The 20,980-nt window shown below is 46.8% G+C and overlaps 1 protein-coding gene across 1 annotated transcript in view; it reads left to right on the forward strand.

Moving 5' to 3' along the window:
• The window catches only part of LOC8040488 (protein sidekick-2), a 44,513-nt gene that overhangs the window by 12,582 nt on the left and 10,951 nt on the right, over positions 1 to 20,980 (forward strand). Inside the window, exons 5-12 of the mRNA XM_029969912.4 lie at positions 1,116 to 1,243; positions 3,246 to 3,557; positions 5,351 to 5,644; positions 6,555 to 6,872; positions 8,355 to 9,305; positions 14,314 to 15,246; positions 17,950 to 18,858; positions 19,363 to 20,304. Of these exons, the coding sequence (XP_029825772.3) occupies positions 1,116 to 1,243; positions 3,246 to 3,557; positions 5,351 to 5,644; positions 6,555 to 6,872; positions 8,355 to 9,305; positions 14,314 to 15,246; positions 17,950 to 18,858; positions 19,363 to 20,304 (4,787 nt within the window). The remainder of the gene's footprint in view (positions 1 to 1,115; positions 1,244 to 3,245; positions 3,558 to 5,350; positions 5,645 to 6,554; positions 6,873 to 8,354; positions 9,306 to 14,313; positions 15,247 to 17,949; positions 18,859 to 19,362; positions 20,305 to 20,980) is intronic.

Here is a 20,980-nt window from a genome sequence, read left to right on the forward strand (position 1 = left end):
ACGTCAATTTCTGCGAGGCACTCAACGACTTCCGTGCTCCGCGGTTATCTTCAAGATTATCAAGCTTCTGTACTTTTTTTTTATCAAGTAGCGATACTAAGATAAGGATTGTGATGGTTTTGGTATATCATTGTAAGGTCTCGTCGACGACTCTGCGCGATAAAAATCAAGCACCGGCGTGTTAATGCAAAATAAAAAAAAAAAAAATATATATATATATATATATATATATATATATATATATATATATATATATATATATATACGGATTGCGGTCATAATGGGAACGTATCCAATCATTCCACGAATATCCCAGCTTCTGGAACCGAGACCACTGAGAAAAAGTGTGATTAAAGATAGAATATAGGAGAGAGCTCGATAGAGGGAATCATGCTTTCAAGCGATATGAAGCAACACCCAGATAACGCAAGACCCGTGCCATTCTTCGAAAGATAAAATCATAATTAGCCCGATGTCGGTGCGACCCTTGGGCGCAACCGTACGTCATCCAATTTGCTTGATGTTTTCGTCCAATCAGCGAGTCTCATTCCTGGGACATCTGGCAGGGCGCGTCGACTACTCGTAGTTTACGGGGCCGTCAATTGTTTAGGTGCCTGGATACCAGCGATATGCCGCCCTTTCACCAGTACGATCCATTGAATGGAACAGTGGTTCTTATCTGGTCATAGAAAGATTTCAGATTCTTTAAATCAGCGAACAGCTAAAAATAAACGAGCATTTAAATTTGAAACGCGGTAATCGATCGGTAGCCAAGGTTTCTCAAACAACATCGCGTTAAGCAGCAACACCTCCTAGATGCCAAGGCCGTAGTGCCGAATTTATGACGTCACCTAAAGAAGACCAGCGCGAGGCACAGTTTTGGGCACGAGAGCTGCGTCAGCGTTCCGCAGGGACTCGTGTTCACTCAGGGAAAGCACGATCTCACGCTGTATGCTGAAACAGCACTCGTGTTCAAACTGTGCCGTGCACTGGCCTTCTTTAGGTGACGTCATAAATTCAGAAATTACGGCCTCCGCATCATAAGATGTCGGGTGTAGACGGGGTTTTCCTGCTACGGCCTGGACTCGAAAGATTGTTCTCTCTTGCGGATGCAGAAGCTACAGGATCACGGGGCTGGAGCCTTACAAGGAGTATCAGGTGTACGTGTCCGCCTACAACGTGGACAACGGAAAGTACCTGTATGGCGCCGAAGCGTCCGTGAAGGACTTCACCTTGCCGACGTGTGAGTGCCTTGCGTCAAGTCATGACGACTAAACCCGCAGCCCCGCTTTTCCTAAATGACACAAAGTACAGTGTTGTACGGGACGGCGTTCTAAGGAACAGCGTTCCTATATAGAACTGTGTTCCTTTTAAGAGGAACGGAGGAACGCCGCCGTTCCTCCGTTCCTTTCCGCTTTCCGCACAGGCGGAAAGCGGATTTTGAAGCCGGGTGGCGAAAATCGACCGACATCTCTGGTGGAAAATCTGGATATGGGTCCCGGACTGATCCCAGATTTTTTCGCCAGCGACGAGTCGACTTGCGCCACCCGGCTCCGACATTCCGCTTTCCGCCTCCGCGGATCCTCCCGCGAATCCCCCAATGTAAACGCGCCATGATGCCGCAATTTCATTGGCTGCTGCCGAGCGATGAGATGCTGGAGACACGCCACGCCCCCGCGTTTCTTGAGATGTTGCTCACTGGAATACCATATACATTCTAAGAAAAAAGAAAAAAATCGGTGTTTTTTATTTCCTCGCAAAGTACTTGGAAAATTAAGTCAATCACTACAATCTACGGAGCGAGCTCGGCCAATGACAGGACAAAAATATGCTAATATATCAACAAAAAAAAATTCAGCCTGCTTTGGGTACTGACATAGTAGACCCTTATATACTGACAGAGCCTGGCGAATCGCCACGAGAAGCGTCCGCCGAAATAGAAAAAATGGAGCGGCAGACAACGGATGAGAGGAGAGCCACGTGACTGGCGCCCCGCTGCGGCGAGACGCCGAAACACACTTTTCCCGAGCGAACAAGTGTTTGGGCTCCTCGCCGCTGCAAGAACTGTGCGCTGACGTCCAGGTTCCCGAGAAATGGCTCTTTGATGCTCTGTGCTACCAGACCCTCGCGCTCCAAATCTGCGACCGGGCACTCTATGGCTCCGTCAACGAACTGCCAGGCTTTGTGAGCATGAAGGAGGCTATGCTACTGAGCACGGTAAAACATCCTGCTGAGCGCCACAATGCAGACTGAAATCTTTTAGGTCTATAAGCATAGTCCCATCCTCCTCATTCGGCGAGTTCGCTCCTCCGTCCATAGACACTACAGTGATTAGCTCCCGCGAGGGATATTGCGTGAAAGTACAGACGCTCCAGAATTCTTCGCGCGTATGCGGAGACCAAGTTCGTCTGCTTTTCTTGAAGGGGTTGTGGTGACGTCAGTACGCCGTGCTCTGATTGGCTCTGATTGAGCGATAGTGGGTACACCTCAAAGCAAGCTGCCTTGTGGTCTACCCACTATCCTTTATTCAGAACAAATCGGAGCTCGGCCTTTTGACGTCACCACAACTCCTGGAAAGAAGCAGACGAACTAAGGTCCGACCGCATCACGACGCTACGATCTGAGGGCGCCAATCAGGCAGCGCCAAAAGCGCATCGGCACGGCGTTCGTCGTTTTTGTGGATGTTTGCCATCGCCAACTAAACCAATCACGCACGAAAAAGAAAAAAAAAAAAAAACGACACCGGATCGCGGCGAATTCACTGTGCTCGTGACTGATTCAGTTTAGTCGGCGACAGCAAACGCAGAAAGACTATGAGTGCCGTCGTGACGTCACACTTTTGGGGCTGCTCGATTGCCTAGGCATCGGACGGTATAGCGTTGGATGGACTTGAAGCGAAGCAGAATATAGCACTCAAGTCAGAGTCACACTGCTCGTAATGACACGGTGTTCGCCGTAGACATGATGACTGAATTACCCGCGGACAAGCATTGAACATGGTCCGCAGCACGTTTGCTTTATACAAATGTGTGCGTCGAACATGTCTACAGTCAGTTTTCGATGACAGAACCATCGTACATGGACAAAGATATCAGACAGTGTCTGGAGTCTGTCTTTTGCAAGATGTATTAGCAGATGTGACCCGCGGCTTCTAGAAGGCTCCTTGCCAAGTGCCATGGTATACCTTAGCGAAGAAGTGTACGTAAAGCGAAGGTGACGGAAGACGACCCCAACGAATTCCGCAGACCCGAGCAGCCCTTCGATGACCTTCACCAAGGTGTCCACCAGCCAGGTGAACGTGCTCATCAGCGTTCCCAAGTACCCCAACGGCCCGATCACGGGCTACGTCCTGCGCTGGTGCCCCAAGCGTCGTTGCTACGGCTCGAACGTGGGCGAGCGCGAGATCCTCCAGTCCAACGCCGGCACCCAAGCCGTCACGGGTCTCAAGTTCTGGACCGAGTACGTCTTCTCCGTGTCCGCCTTCAACCTCCTGCCGACCGACAACGCCAGGATTTACAGCGACGTGGTTAACGACAGCGTCATCACCATGCCTTTCTGTGAGTGCCTGGCGGCTTGTCTCGTTTTAGAGCGCAGCTCTTAGACACCCATTTTTTCAATTCATTTATTTACTCCCATTTGTACATATGGGTGACGGAGACAGGGAAAAAAGCTGCAAAATGTGCAGCTTGACAAAGCCCCTGCCCCCTATCGGCAGATCGGCAGACAAAAAACGTTAACAGAAACATTTTAGAGGCGAAAAAACAAAACAGGCAGTTCTATGCAGGAGAAAAAAGTTTAAACGTTAGAAGTGAATATTGTGCGTATTGTTTTCTTATTTAGTGCATCAAGACAGACATGGTGGTCTCTTAAAAAGTTCAGTAATGTTGGCAATGTATGCTGTAACACTTTGAAGCCCATAATTTGTTCTAGGACGAGGTACTCTCAGGGACCCGGCGCTACGTACTCCGTATACCGTATTTTTAACACTTAGTCTAGAAAACCGCAGTAATGGGTGGTTAAAATACTTAAGGGATGCCGCGTATACTGTCGCAAGCTTATATTTGTAATATTCTTGTATTTTTATTACTTTATGCTTACAGAAAAGTGGATCGGTGTGTGCGTAATACGACGCATTGGCTACGAATCGAATTGCTCTCTTCTGCAATAAAAAAAAGTTTATTAAGGTTTGTACTGGTCGTGGTCCCATCATGAGAAACGTCCCATAATGCACTGCGCGTAACCGCGCAGTGCATTATGGGACGTTTCTCATGATTACGTCACGACGGTGACCATGTGACGTCACAGATGACGTCACCGCGCGTTGCATTATGGGTAAATTTAACCGCTAAATTTAGTGGCAAAATTTCCGTGCTAAATTTAGCGAAACATTTTCTCCGATAAATTTAGTGGGAAAATTTCGCCGCTAAATTCAGCGGAAAATATTCCCCGCGAAATTTAGATGAGAAGGAGGGTATGCCCCTCCTTCTCATCCGTACCCTCCCCTCCTCCTCTCCTGCTCGCCTCCCATTTGGGGGAACATTTTCCCGCTAAATTTCGCTTAAAATTTTCCCCGTTAAATTTAGCGGGAAAAACTGTCCTCTAAATTTAGCGGAAATCTTTCCTCGCTAAATTTAGCGGGAAAATTTTCCCCTAAATGTGAGGCGAGCAGGAGAAGGGGAGGGGAGTGTACGGATGAGAAGGAGGGGCATACCCTCCTCTCCATACCTTTCCCTCCTTCTTCTCAAGAGCTGCGCTCTAATTAGGCGTTACAGGGGATTGTAAACGTCTTTCATTTTTTTTAATACTTTTTAACGGAACCATTCGATCCCAAACGTTCGTTCGTCCGTCCGTCCGTGCATATCGATCGCTTTAAATTTAGCGAGAAAATTGACGTCACGTGACCCAAACACCAATTCAATTTGACCGCTAAATTTCGCCAGAAAAATGGTGCCACCCAAACTGACATCACGAGACCAATGCAGTTTCCGCGCTATATTTTCCGGGAAAATTGACAGCGCGGAATCGTTAGTTCCTCCTCCCCTCCCCCCCTCCACCGAGACAATTGTTTAATGTCTTCTCAACAAATTTAATCGATGGCCCCTTAAATACCGCGTTTCATGCATTACAGGTCTTTGCAGATAAAGGTCGCATGTTTTGTGGTACTTGCTTTGAAGCATAGCTATTTTCTAAAATCTTCATAATGACGCATTTTTGAGCAACTACGGTGGCAGAATGTCGGTCCTTCTTAGAACCTTTGGTTTGGTCTGGGTTCACGAAGCAAGAAGGTGGACATAGTAAACCACGCCCTGTATCTCTTAAGTTGACAGCGACTTTATAACTGTCTTCGCAGCTCCGGCCGGGCCCCAGCCGTTCAAGGTGGTGGCTCTGAGCGCCACATCCGTGAAGCTTTCCTGGGAAGCGCCAGTGAATCCGGACGTGACGCCGTCTCACTACCGTCTCTTCTGGTGCACAAAGGACAACAGGTTCTGCTTTAACGCCGACGTCGGGAACGTGCGCGAGGCGGTCATCTCGCCGCTGGCCCCCTGGACGACGTACACCTTCATGATCAAGGCCCTGGTGCAGTTCACTGGACCCTGGCTGAACAGTCAAGTGTCCACCGTCACGGGGAGGACGTGGGCTGCAGGTCAGTTCTTGTCTAGTCTCTTGGCTGATGACCAGCATGAGTCGGCCATTAGAAGGCAGGACCATAGTCAATCGGCCCTTGATAGTGTCAGCTGCCCACGCACAAATACGCTAGGAGAGATGCGTGCTAAATATTGCTATTGGGGTTCCAGTTAAAATGAGCTGTTCGCTGTATTAGAACGCCCTGGACATAGGGCCCAGTTCTTTCCAACAACAAAACAAGTTATCTCTTTCTCACGCTGTATACTTCGCCGCGATGCATTTGGAACACCTATCGTTTATTTGTCTTTCTTTCATCAGGTCAGCCAATGAGAAGTGTATCAGCCAGTGAGTTTGCGATACCAGCGGCCGCACTTGAGCATGCATCACGGACCAGCGAATGAAACCAGTTCAGCTGACCGGCGCATTTTATAGCCACGTCGATATATCTGTCTGTCGTTGTTCACTAAATACATAACGGTACAATAAGCACGATCGGTATCATGCTCTGATTGTTACGCAACCTTAGTGTCAAAAGAGATTGACAACTTTTTTTACCGCTGAGACTGGGCGGCCCTTGGGTCACCATACCGCTGGCCTCCTTCATTGACTGCACTGACGGAAGTAAGACCAACAAATGGTTTTTCGAGTGCATCGCTGTGCACTAGTATAGGACATTTCATCATTCGGCTTTTGCACATTGCCATCTTTGTGTGCTGGGCGTAGAACGTAATCTGAGCATGCGCTCAGATTACCAAGTATCAAACTCTGGCCATACGTGCAGAGCCCAGTGACTCTGCCTTTCGCCCGAGCGTTAAGCGCTGGAAAGGTGTACGCACTCAGGGACTTCGAGGATTATAGGAATCGCCTATTGTGCGAGTTTAATAAACCGGTGTGAATTAACTCGTCCTCTAAACTCCCAATCTCTCCAGAACCGAGCCGTCCGACCAGCCTGCTGGTCACCAAGCAGCAAGCGACGACCGTCGACGTCTCCTGGCAGATGCCTCGGGACCCGGTGGGTCCCCTGGACGGCTTCCGGATCCGCATCTGTCCAGAGCTGGGGACCTGTCCTCCGATGGGACTCATCTCGAGGTACAAGACCCTCAACAGCAAGACGCTGACCCACAGCTTCTACGGGCTCGAGGCGTACACGAACTACCAGGTCCAAGTCCGGGCCTTCAACTCGCTGCCCAACGGAGAAACCGCAGAAGGAGACGTCGCGGTTGTTGCCGTCACAACGGCCCCCAGCAGTGAGTCGGCGGAGCCAAATCATTTCTGAAAACTCATTTACACCTTCGCGTGTGAGTGTGATCGACTACGTTGCGACCGGCTGTTACCGCTTCTGACGAAAGAATACAGTGGCGCCATCTATCGAGTAGCTCTGGAACACTTCCATCTCCGTATGGGTTAGGCAGAATATTTTGCAGTATTTGCGGAATGCAATCTACGCGCTATTGGTGAGAAAGGGCTGCTTATCATGTCGGAATTATTTCAAGCCCACAGTCAAATAATGATGCGTAAAAATGTAGGAAATATGCGCGGATTGGAAGTGTTTCAAGGGCTACTCGATATATGGCACCAGCATGATCTCTCGTCGTAGCAATTCACGAGAGCTCATAACGCAGTCGGTCGCAATCAAATGTCAATGTGTGAACCAGCCTTTCCGATTGCAGATGTTATCTCTACGGCGTTCGGTGCTCGTATTTTATTACTTTTTTTTTATGGCGGACTCCTCCGCCACGGTGCACGCCATGGGGAGTCGTATTCCTGGTCCCTACGTTTAGCTGGGCCTTAAAGTAGTATAGGGTATATTGCTTGCGTGTTTAATACCTGTTCGTAGTACTTTGTATAATTTAATGCTTATTAAATAAATTTTTTTTGGAGTTCTATATATACCATTACCGGGATTGACGTCTCCCGAATTTTTATCGCACTGTTTTTATAGTTTGTTACCGGTTGAGGAGTATGGGACATGAAAATGTCACATTCCCTTATAGATATCTTCTCAGGGCAAGACAATGCGCCTGACAAAACTTTCCCAGCTCACATCTTCAAACACCTTGATGAGGGCTCATAATAATTCGGCTTTTTTAGCTCGAAAACATGTAACGTAGATAATAACAGATAACATTCGCTGCTCTCCAAAACGCGCACATGCTTAAAAACGAAGCCCCTGAAAGCGGCAACCAACACTTCGCTAAGTGTAATCATGACCATTCTCAGCGAAACATCGATTGCCCCTCTGAAACATCCAGAAACTTCCTTTCCAAGTTTTACTGCCACTACCATAAACCTTTCCGGCGTTTATCACCAACACAAAAAAATGCCGGGTCACGTTGCTGTGGACACATGCGCGGCGTCTGATTATTTGCAGAAGATAGCTACTGCATATTTTCAGAACGTGTTTCACAGCCCAGTAGACGAAGATGGCAGCGCGCGGGATGAGATTATTGGAATGGCTTATGTAAACAGCTCGTTCTGTTATAAAAAAAAAGAAAGTATGGGAACTGCGCACCCGCAAGAACCTATTTATGCGAGAAAGTAGCGTCTACGTATTTTCCATTCTATATACAGTAGCATCCTTGACGTGACGTCACGAACACGACCGTCGATGTATAAGTTCTTAAGCACAAACGTCATGTATGTCAACATGACGCAATTGAAATGCCCAATTGTTGCACACCTGTGCAACAACGTGTCTTTGTCATGTTCTCTATGTCCCTCCGCACCAGGTCCGAGCCAGCCCACCCGACTCCAGGTGAAAGCGCTCAACAGCTCAGCTCTCGGGGTCACCTGGCGCCCACCGAGCCATCCCAACGGACCGGTGAAGGGTTACCAAGTGACCTGGTGGAAGACAGGAGGCACCTCGACGGACGACATTGAAGACAGGCTCAACAACAAAACTGTGTTCCTGCCAGGAGAGGCGTCCAGCTTCACTATTACGCACCTCGAGGCTTACAAGACCTACGCCGTCCAGGTAGCCAGGATCAACGGCGACCGCAATAGTACTTGGGATGGAGCTGCGGCTCACGCTGAAGGAATCACCGACCCCGAGCCCTGCCCACCTCCTACTCAACTTTCGGCAACCGCTGTGAAGGTTAATGCTACTTCTTCGAAAGCGGTGATCAACTGGGCACCTCCTAACGGAACGTTTGACCCTCCTATCCAAGGATACTACGTTCATATCTGCAAGATCGAAGTAAATCGCGGAATTCTCGCGGAAGGAAAGTGCCAGTATTCGAACACGTCCGAAAGCGTCTTCACGTTCACCTTCGAAGGACTGGAGAATCTTGCAGACTATGGCGTGGTGGTGAGGGCCTATGTTCTCCACGACGGCAGGTACATCGAAGGGAACGAAGCCACAGAGTTCGTCGCCACCGAGGCTCCACCGATACCGACTGTGGCCAACTTGAACTACACGGCTTCAAACGGGAGCGCCGTGACCCTGTCGTGGAGCAGAGTCACCGGACTAGAACAATACAGTGTCTTGTACAACGTGGCCCTCTACTTAACAGAAGATGACACGCTGATCTTCAGCCAGAACGTTAACGGAACCGATGTTAGCTTCGACGCGCTAAAACCCTGGACTCAGTATACAGTTCGAGTGTCCGCCTGCCTACCTCGATCGACCAAGTTACAGTGCGGGGACCCCGGTGTTCTTAGGTTCGAAACACCGCCAACAGGTCAGTCCAGCACTACTCCGTCTCCCACGACGTCCATTTAGTTTTCATTGAAATAAATTTCGCATTTGCCATTTAAGCTGACAGAATCGTTTTGCAGTTTCTTTTAAGAAGTCCATGCTAAGCAGTTATCCCATTCAAGCAGATGCATATAACCCTTTCCTTTCCAAATCTTTTTTTTATTTTTTATATAACTGCAAGTAAGCTCAGTTGCTCTTCTCAAACTTTCCTGTAGCATGCTAAACCTATACAGTTCTCTTCTGTCTATGAAACTAAAGCTGCAAAACCCACAACTTTGTGATGTCATCCGCCGCAGAAGTGCTTGGTCAACAGAGAGACATTCACAACTATGCTATCGTTCGCAGTCTTGTCTCTTGCAAAACACTGTTCTTTGTTTACCCCTAAGCTTACAGTGCCCATCGAACCAATCAACCACCACACTTCCATTACATGACCCCGCTCTTTACGCAGTATGAGCGGGAGCGTAACCCCGTGATGAAAGAAAGAGATATGACTGGTCCAACGAGCATGTCGCTTCCACTGCGCTGTGAGCTTAGGGTGGAACAAAGTATAGGTGCGAGGATCCAATGACTGGTACACTACTTTTTGAAGCTTTCTTTTCAGTTTTCAACGTGAATATTCGTATTAAGAAAAGGGAACCTGGAATTTTCAATTTTGAACATTTTCTCGGTCTGATTTCTCATTTCGCCAAATGATGATTTATTTTCATAAAAGCTAATCATCTCTGGTGCATTCCAGGTTTTAAGCATTGTTGAAACAGCACGCGGTAATATCCAGCTAAAAGTATGTTTCTTGGACTGTCACTTCTGAATATAGTTTTAATGGCAACGGTACTCCTTTTATTCAGTGCACGGTCTATATAAATCTAGCAGAGTTTATAGTCTTCGCACTTCAATTCCAGTTAACATTGCAGAAATCCTCATCCAGGTCACGGTCGGTCATGTTAATAGGGGCGTTCATGGCATCTCTATTCCTGCTAGTACCATTCACAAGCTCGGGCACATATCATGCGTGAGCATGATACGTACCATGCGACCGCAAGTTTAACAAGACCCTCGAGGGACGCGTCCTCGTGGTGAGAAACTGGAAAGTTCTTGATCCATCTCAGACATCTCAGCCTGTGCACCGGATCATGTTTCAGGATTATCCGGTAAGCACGATTACTTTCAAAAGTTCAGTTCTTGCTTTTAAGCTTCGCTCGCCGATATGCAGGCATTCCCCTTTCCTAACCTCGCAATGCATGTTTTTGTAGTCAGCACGCCTGCATATAAAACCCAAGCTTGCTTTACTCCCTTTCCAACTCCACCTTCACGTTCTTTCAGTAAGCTTACGGCAACGCACCAAATGCACAGACCTCGGTCTTTGTACCTAGCTTTAAAATTTGTGTCCTGCTTGAGGAAACTGCATGAGCTTAAATTATGGCAAGCACGTCGCATCAGTATCCAGTTTGTTAAACTCGTTGATTGAGTGGCTAGCCATCACAGTTTCTTAATCGTTGGGCAGCGCTCGTGGTACGGTACCTTCGACAATTTAGATCATCCACACAAAAACGGCAGACATGCTCGTTCTTTCGGTTGCGTATCGAGTGAAACAGAGTTCAGTCATGACGAATCGCATGCAATTAAGTTTCTCTGAATTGAATCATTAAATTGAGTCTTCCAGCCTGTTGTTCCTCATGCAAGGTTTATCGGAGTTTGGAAGGGAACACCCGATGGGTCTTTTATTGTATTCCTTCTCGAAAAAAATATGGGAACTGCCTCTTGTAGTTTGAAGGTTCGATCTCTAGTCTCTTCATCGTTTCAGGTGGCCCCGTTTGACATTTAGGATTTTTTCTTCCGGCAGAGTATCGGAACACAGATAATATTCTCACAATCTACTCTCGACTCCATCTAAAACATTTGCTTACAGTTCCCCTTGGGTACATCGGCACCATTTTTAGTTTTTCACCTGTTCTTGGCATAAATGCCTGAAGTCATCCATCACGCGATTCAGAGTAGTGACCGAGGCTAATTTTTCTTTGCTATACCCAGTTTCACAGCAAGTCCAACCGCAACGAACGCTACCATCCTATGGAGCCACTCAAGCAGAGTCAAAAGTGCATGGTCGCGGCGATCGTATTCTGTGTGTTTCCAATCACCGGTTAAACGAAACACACACAGAAAAAAAAAAAAAAAAACGCAGGACGGCAGGACGACATTGTTTTTACTGTGCATGGTTGGTTTATACGGCGATTGCAGACACACAGAAGACGAAAGGCGCCGTGACGATGCACTTTTGGTGCCGCTTTGTTGAATCGTAGTGATGGCTGCGGTCGAACTTAATGTGAACCGGAGTGTAGCTATAGCAAAACTATGCGGAGCACAAGCTCGTCCACTTCTTTTTGCAGGGGTTGTGGTGACGTCAGAAGGCCGAGCTCTAAATGGCTCTGATCAAAGAAGAATAGCTGGTAGACTTCGAGCCGGGTTGCTTCGAGGTCTACCCGCTATCCTTCAATCGGAGCCAATCAGAGCTCGGCGTTTTTCTGACGTCACCACAACCCCTGCAAAAAGAAGTGGACGAGCTTGTGCTCCGCATAGTTTGGATTTTGGTTTCTCAATGTTTATTTATTCGGCACATCAGTGTACTAGCAACGGTATAGGGCCGCGCCCTGCAGAGGGGTGATTCAGACTGGTGGTATGAATGCACTAGCTATTTATGGGGGCGGTATCGCTCTATCAAATCTAATAAGCTAATTTAGCAACATCAGTCATGGAATCCCTTATGTCGGCTCAGATACCCGAAGTTATTTCAGATTGTATTTTTCATGGCCAAATATTATACGGCATTTCTGCTTCCGAGAACACAACGGTACATAGCAAATTAACGACTCTCATTATATCACCATTCCTTTCTCAAAGCAACGGCATACTCCCCAAAAGTAACGGTGGCTCTATGTCACTGAAGACTCGCGGGTTTTGCATCATTTTCACTCCTTTGATAGCTCTTTTAAAAAGCTTAGAAAATCTGCAAATTATACTTAAAAAATATGTTTTTTTTTATTCCACCTCTCTACCTGCTTACTAACTTTTCGTTTCTTTGCTGGAAGCTTTACGATGACAAACTCTGATATCTGCCTTTACCGGTTCCATTTTAACAATTTTTAGTGCACCCTCCGCTTTCTGTCACTATCCTTAACGTTCCTTCAACCTTATGGCACCTTCTTCTTATCTACAGTCCATCAGTTCTATGATTGTTATTCCTGCAGAATATTGGGAATCTAGAGTCACTGACGGGGGAAACGTAGGGTATGAGTTATGTGAATTTTAGGGTAAGCGATAATCAGACGCTCCAGGACTCGCCACAGTCTGCTTTTCTTAGATCGTCAGTGACTGTCGAGGCTATACACTATTAATATTAGTTGTGGCTACTCTAAAAGCGCATGGCATCTGTACTTCCCCGCAGAACATTTCCTGAATCGATCACTGCGTCTTACGGAACTGGTCCGGCGATGATGAGGCCAAACGCAAATAGCTCTAGACTATAGTGCAATCTGCGCAGGGACACGGCGAATGACGATTCGCTTGCTCGTGTTGCCCCTTGCAGGTTGCGTTTCGAGCCCAATCGTATTTTGGACTTTTCCCGGGACATTGGATATTGCGCTCCGTGCATTGTTCTGACAATATAGTTTGAGGAAACCGTTTTTGAACACCCGATTCGGTACGATAGCCCTCCGGTACAAACTGCGCACTTCGTACCGTAGAGTCCGTCGTACCGACTCGGATGTGCAAGAACGGTTTCCTAAAACTCTCAAATAGCACAAAGCGTGCTCTACGGGAATGAATGGTCATTGACAGCTCAAAGGAAAAGTGAAGAGGTCCTTGAATTCGAACGAACAGTAAACGTTCTAATGAAGACACCTTAAAAATGATTTGTTAACTTTTCTTTTGATCTTACGAGTAGGAGCGTCGTAAGAGCCCATCAAAATTTCGACGTAGACCCGCCCGTCGCGGCGCGCCGAGAGTAGGAAAGGGCGAGAGCGGAGAGAAAAAACTAGCAAAAGGGTCGTCGTTAGCTGGGTCGGATGACCCTTGCTCTCCACTTTAAGCTGGCTCGGGGACGTCGACGATGACGTGAAGACGCTCTGGACAGATGACAGGCGGCAGAGAAGGTCGCCGCATGGCTGGCGGCAATCACTGCACGTATTTTAAAAAAAATAAATGCGGGTTATACGTTTACTTCTGCCCAAGATAGGTGTGATGACTGAATTCACGAGATAAAAAGCTGTAGACGTCCGCTCCTAACTCAGATTTCTTAAAAAGTTCTCCAGCTCCTCTTTAAGAATCGCCGGGCGTGGCTCACTAGCTTGACGCTTTTGGCTTCGTTATTCGTTGTTCGGCGTCCTTATTGGCTACTCCCGCAATCTTCGTGGTTTCGGAGCGACAAGAAAATGCTGCGGACCTGCTGCGCCTTACTACGTTTCTTAAATCGTCGGAGTGTATAGATGCGCGGGAATTATTTATAGTTTATTACTTTTAGTGGTAATGCACCAACTCATGTGTTTAAACTCAAGCGTGTTCTACCTTGAAATAAGCTGGGGGTATGTGCAGAAAAACACACACACACACACACAAACACGTTTTTCGATTGGCGAATCGTCTGCGCATGCCCGTTTTATGCGCCACTTCCCTGATATGGCGTCACAAACATGCGTTGGTGTACAGGTGTCATATAATACCCTTGTCTCGTTAGCATGTTGCTCTATTGTATGCTTGACCATTTTAAGAACCACATCTGTTCTTGAACGAGATAGCCCGTTGCTTATTTGTTCCTGTACTTGGACAAAGTAACCACTTTTTTTTTTCTTGTACTTGGACGAAGTAACCCTTTGTTTGTTCTTGTTTTTTGACGAAGTAACTCTTTGTTTTAAATTTTTTTGGACGAAGTAATCCTTCCTTTGCTCTTGGACGAAGTAACCCTTTGCTCCTTTGGCTTTGTTTCGTTTCCCGCGCAGGGCCAAGTAAAGTGACTGAACTGGAGGTGAGCGTGGTGAACAGCACATCCCTTAAGCTCAAGTGGGAGGCACCGAGCGACACCAACGGACCCCTGAGTGGGTACCAACTCACCTGGTGGAAGACATCGGAAAACCCATCCCTCGATGTCCAAGAAAGGCTCAACAACAAAACCGTTCTGCTTTCCCACGATGCTAGAAGCTTCCTCCTTGTTGAACTGGATACGTACACAACTTACGCTATCGAAGTCGTGGCGATCAACGTGGTAGGGAGCACCACTTGGAAAGGCCTCGCCGCCCGAGTGAAGAGAACGACGGATCCGTCGCCTAGCCCTCAACCCTCAGATCTTTCGATCGAGCGAATCAACGTACATTTTAGCTCGTGCGACATCAGTCTGCGCTGGGGTCCCCCCAACGGAACTCTCGACGCGCCGATTCAAGGATATCTTGTTCGCTTGTGCCAGGCCCAAAACGAAACTAAGTGTTTAACCCAAAACACGACAGAGAAAGAGTTCAGCATCACCTTCGAAGGCGTAAACACTTTCACCGAGTATGTTGCGGAGGTTAGGGCCTACATCCGACACAAAACCCGAATTATCGTTGGCGAAGCTGCCTTTACTTCCATCACGATTGACTCAGGAACCATACCGACCGTCGATAACGTAAATGTTGCAGCAATTAACCAAAGCTTTGTAAGAGTTTCTTGGAATGAGGTTAATGGTCTGAGGGACGTCAGGTATGCCTACAACGTGAGAGTTTACCTGGTGTCGAATCAGACGATGATAAGGCAAGATTATGTTGAGGATGCAGAGTGGGTGTCATCAGACCTCCCTCAGCGGTCCAACTACACCATTACGGTGGCTGTCTGCATCCTGCGTGGCCACGGTGAGCAGTGCGGAGAAGCCACTGCAACGGAATTCACTTCATCCGGCGTGGGTGAGTCCAGTTCCTTCGTATTCGGTCAACATTACCTAGAGTTTTTAAACTTCGAACAGTCCTCCACGTAACGCCATCACACTCGAATGGCGCCAACTCAGCAATGAATGGGTCTATATATGACTGTGTCATATATAGACCCATTCATTCACGCCACGATCAGCTAACCTTGCAAAACGATCTCCAACTTATAATTCAGTGGTGTCATAAATGGCAAATGGCTTTAAACCATAATAAATGTAAATCGCTATCTTTTTCCCGCAGTTCACATGTTCTATCCTCCTCTTACCACTCTTCTGGCATCCCAGTAACTGCTTGTTCATCGTATAAATATCTAGGAATTCAGCTGACATCTGACCTGTCATGGACCACTCATATAACAACTGTCATCGCCGATGCTAACCGCACTCTCGGATTTCTTCGCCGTAACCTCAGACAAGCTACATCCCCCGTAAAACAACTAGCTTATACTACCTTGGTCAGAACTAAACTAGAATTCGCTTCTTCCATATGGTCACCGTGGCAGGCGTACCTAACTAACAACCTGGAATCCGTTGAAAGCAGAGCCCTCCGTTTTATTTATTCCGACTATTCCCCTTACGCAAGCATATCAGGACTTCGCCAATCAGCTAACCTTGACATTCTTTCTCACCGCCGCAGGGTGTCTCGTCTTTCTCTTCTTCATCGGATCTTTTATTACAACAGTCATCTCAGACAAAGTTTGTTATCACCTCCTTACCGCATTTTCCCTCGTCTCGACCATTCTTGTAAACTCCGTCCGATTTCATCGTCAACCGTCACTCACCAGATGTCTACTTTACCATTGGTCATTGACGACTGGAACTCACTGCCTGACGTAATTGTTACCTTATCTGATACTAAGAAATTTTCTGCAGCCATTAGCTTATTTTTTCTAACCCATAACTAGATTACAGCGTGTTTTCGTAGATAAATAGTTTTGTTACTTGTTTGTTTTTTAAGTGTTCACTCCCTTGTGTAATTCCCCCTGGGCCTTCAAGGAATAATAAATGATGATGATGATGATGATGATGATGATTGGGTCCAAACCCAACGCCAAGCGTACTTTCTTTCAGCGAATTGACCGGTACATGATGCCCAGCCGAATGCTGACGTGGCGTTCGCGTTAAATCTACGTCACCACTTGATCTCACTGTCGAGACGTCTACGTGCTATAGTGACTGATTGTTCCTGGTGATGTTGGTCCGTTGCGTTCTCTGAACCTCCTGAGTTGATACCGCACTGCGATGGACTCGAAGCATAAATTATTGGTACTATATCAATTATTTTCACCGTCCGAAACGGCGAAAGCTATCAAGCTCCAACAAACACGCAATCTCAGTGGCCAAATTGAGTTCACCCCTTAGCACAATGAGACCGCATTTGCAGTCAAGATATGATACACATCACCACTCGAAGCGATGAAATCAAGACACCATGACGGGTGTTCTCTCAGTACAGCACAGTGCAGCTCCATTCGAGAGCTCATAAAAGTATTTAATTGTAAAAAATATATATATATATATATATATTTTTGGGTTGTGAAATTTTTATTTTAGCGATATATATTTTTGAGCTGCGTTAGTCCGGACATTATGAAAAAAGCCCAGGCGAGCACGTGACTCCAAAGACCTCTACTACTATGAATGCAAGAAAGCTGAGTTATCTGCGATCGCGGCTATTGGCGTGAATTCGAGCGGTATTTCAGCCGCTGTTCGATTTTTGGCGTTACTCCCCTCTTGATTGGCAAGCAAGCTAATGCTGAGTCAACACAGGTAGATGAAGTGCTCGGTAACTTAAAATAATAATAATAATAATAATAATAATAATAATACAATTAATAATAATAATAAATAAATAAATAAATAAATAAATAAATAAATAAATAAATAAATAAATAAATAAATAAATAAATAAAAACGTTTATTGTGATTTATCTCGCAAACTAATTTTCAAACGCCCCAAACCTTATCGTTCAACCTGCCCACATGGTGGATTCAGCCACGCTCGATTTGGTATTTGGTCGCGGAACGCCTCTATATTCAGCGAATTCAGCATTAACTCAGCGACAGCTGGTCAAGTGGGGAGTGACGACGACAAGAATTGAACAGCCGCTGAAGCCTCAATAATGGTCGAGCTTTCTTCTGATAGATAACGTGGCAGGCCTTGTTGTCACGATCTAGACTGGGATTTTTCGTATCATCCACGACTACTGCAGATGCATGACGTGAACGTCTATGTGATGCGAATATCATTGGCACTGTGGATGTGCTACTGTAGATAGATGATGTGGGCGGCTTTAGTGGGAATATATGAGTTCTGTATAACGTAATTAGCTTAAAGCGTGTGTAGAGATTAACATGGAATACAAAGATCATGTCCGTATTACGCGTGCAGAATATGTGTAGTATGATATATCAAATAATGGTTTCACATGCTGCGTGCCATCAATATGTCAAATATGTGATATTTTATGATAAAAATGCTTGATCTTTCTCTTTATTTCAATTTTTTTGTACGCTAAAGAATTTGTTTTACTACTAAAGAAGTTACTTCTGATGGATTTAAAGTAACTGACATTGCAGGAATAGTGAGACCAGATTAGGAGACTGTTTAGCGTACTCTTTCTTAAGTTCAGCTACTAATATTACGCCTTTTTTGTTTTTTCGTCTTCACACGCCACAGACCACAAGGAACTAATTGGTATTCAAGCAAGCGTGGTCAACAGCACAGCGATTCAAGTCACATGGAACAGCCCCAAGGACCCAACAGGAAAGGTAGAAGACTATCGAATTACGTGGTGGAAGACGGGAGAAACCTCTGTGAGCGGGACTGGCGTGATGGTTCCAGAGGACACCGAGACATTCATCATATCCGAGCTAGATTCCTATGAATCTTACATCATCCAGATTACTAGCACCAATGGGGATGTCCTTGGAGTTGTGTCTGGAGTTAAGACAGACCCTTCACCGAGTCCTCGGCCGCCCGGACTGGTTCTCAAGACAATGGAAGTAGGCGTGCTATCAGCAAAAGTCGTTGTCGGTTGGGACGCTCCCAGCGTAGTCAAAGGCCCCGAAGTCGGAGGTTACATCGTCGTCATTTGTCCCACTGAAGACAACGAGACTGCCCTGGACGAGTCTAGTTGCCAGACAAAAAACGTGTCTGCCGAAAACACGACCGTCGACTTTGAAGATCTTGAGAAGCTTGCCGATTACGTCGTTAAAGTTCGGGCTTACGTGACGTACGAAGGTCGACTCATTGAAGGTGAATCTTCCACGGCCGTAATGAGCACAAGTCCCTCATCCATTCCAACCGTCCGCAATTTGGAGCTTACGGTCTCGAATTCCAATACGGTGCGAGTCACGTGGGGCGAGCCGATCGGCCTTGAGCATTACCGGGTCGTATATAACGTCAGGGTCTACTTAACCGGCAGTGAGAAGGCAATTGTGCAGCTAGACGTCAACGAGACCGAAACAACATTGACTGAATTGGCCCATTTAACTAATTACACCGTTCGGGTATTCGTCTGCCTGGTGAGGACGGCGAAGAGACAATGCGGCGAACCAGGATCGAACGACATCCAGACACTGGCCGGTAAGTCGTCCATCCTTCGGACAGTTCAGCTTGAACTTCTTGGAGGACGATTATTCTGAGGCACGTAATGTTATTAAATAAAATGGGGAAGCGAACAGAGCCTATGGAAGCGAACAGAGCCTATAGGACTCATAGTCGTTAAAGACAATTATTCTGAGGAACGTAATGTTTTTAGATAAATTGGGGAAGCGAACAGAGCCCATAGGATTTATAGTGGTTACAAAAGTATTTAAGGTAATTGGGTAACGTAACTTAAGAACTTTAGTAAAGAATATTTTACTGAATGTCTGCATATGCATTTTTACGTGGAATGAATTAGATACAACTTATATACTGCCCTTTTAAGCCAACTATAAAAGATCGAACGCAAACAGCAAACACACTAAAAAGCGGAATCGTACTTTTCAAATGGCACTAATTTTGGCTCACAAGAGCATCCCTAGAAAGATGTTCCTGCCAATTCCGATTTTATTTATTGGTTTCACTTTCCCCTCTTCCGTACAGATCCCAGAGAGCCAAGAAACGTTCGCGTTCACGTGATCAACAGCACGTCGTTGTCCGTAACCTGGAACGCGCCCAGTTCCTCAAGCGGACCAGAGGAAGGCTACCAGATCACATGGTGGCGTACCGGCGCCATTTCGGACGACACCACCCAAAGCCTCAACGGCACGACGTTCGTTACCGCAGACTCCGGTGTCTTCATAATTACTCACCTGGAGCCATACGAGCACTACGTCGTCCAGGTCGCCAGAGGAAATGGAGACCAAAGCGGCGCCTGGGAGGAGAGAGGAGTCCGCGTCGCTGGCCTCACAGACCCCGAGCCCAGTCCTCAACCCTCGGGGCTCACCTTTCAAGCCATTAGCTCAAGCTCCGAAACGTCTACAGTAGCCGTTACCTGGAACCCCGCGCACCAGACCTCCGGTCCCCCACTCCAAGGATATGTGGTTACCATCTGCCCTGTTCAAGACGACAGCGAACGTTCACTCGAATCTGGTTGTCGCTCGAGAAATACATCTGCTGCTGAACTGACCGCGGTATTCGAAGACCTCAAGAAGTTCACCGATTACGACGTGGAAATATGGGCCTACGTTGAACATGATGGCCGCATCATCAAGGGCGATGTGGCCACAAAAACGCTCAGCACGGATCCACCAGACATCCCAGCCGTGGACGACTTGAATCTGTCACTGTCGAACCAGAGTGTAGCCCACGTGACCTGGAGTAGGCCTGCCGGTCTTGAGGAGTACAGGGTCGTGTACAACGTGAAAGTTTTCTTGAAGACCAGCGGTGAAAAAGTTTTTGAGGTCATCGTCAACGAGACACAAGTGACCTTCTCCAACCTGACCTATCGGACGGATTTCACCGTACAAGTTGTAGTTTGTATTGTGAGAACGGCACGGCGCAGCTGTGGAGGCTCGGGCAGCGTTGACTTCCAAACTTCAGATGGTGAGTTTTGCAATTTAATTATTATTACTGAGGTTGTTCACGTGTCGCAGAATTGCTAAGACCAAAAGTATTTACGTCCGTGAAGTCGACCGTCTCATGAAATTCAAAAATAATTTCGGAAGAAACGGAAACAAGACGTAAAGGCAAAAGCGAAAAACAAAATGGCGTGGGAATACACTGAAACGTTTTACACCCTTAAAGGTTTAAATCAGCCTGTCCCAGGGCTCCCACTGTAAGGGTATTGCAGGAACGCCCTTAGATGGCTGGTGAACGAGAGCGCCGCTAAGATGCGGGAGATCTTAGCAGTGCTCTACGGACAATTTTTACGAGCAACAAGTTTACGAGCCCCAAACCCCTTGTGCAGTTTTTAAATGCACAAAAACGGCAAACACAGATGCAGTAGATAATGCACGAGAGAGGAATCATGACTCTGCTGACGGCTCTACAGCCTCATTCGCGTATGCTCGACCATTCGCAGACAATCATTCGCAGGTGACCGTTTCCGCAATTGCGAATTGTTCTTGTCAATAAATCACACGATGCATATGTCTAATTCTAAGGAATGAATCTACAAGTAAAACGAATTGGTACAAGCAAAACCTATTCGACGCAGTGACTAAGAAAACACCCGGTGTGACTGTTTTTGAAGGGCGAACACTTTCACCAAAAAGGATGC

This window comes from Ixodes scapularis, unplaced genomic scaffold (genome assembly GCF_016920785.2).
Source record: "Ixodes scapularis isolate PalLabHiFi unplaced genomic scaffold, ASM1692078v2 PGA_scaffold4__175_contigs__length_147842914, whole genome shotgun sequence".
Classification (NCBI taxonomy): Eukaryota; Metazoa; Arthropoda; class Arachnida; order Ixodida; family Ixodidae; genus Ixodes; species Ixodes scapularis.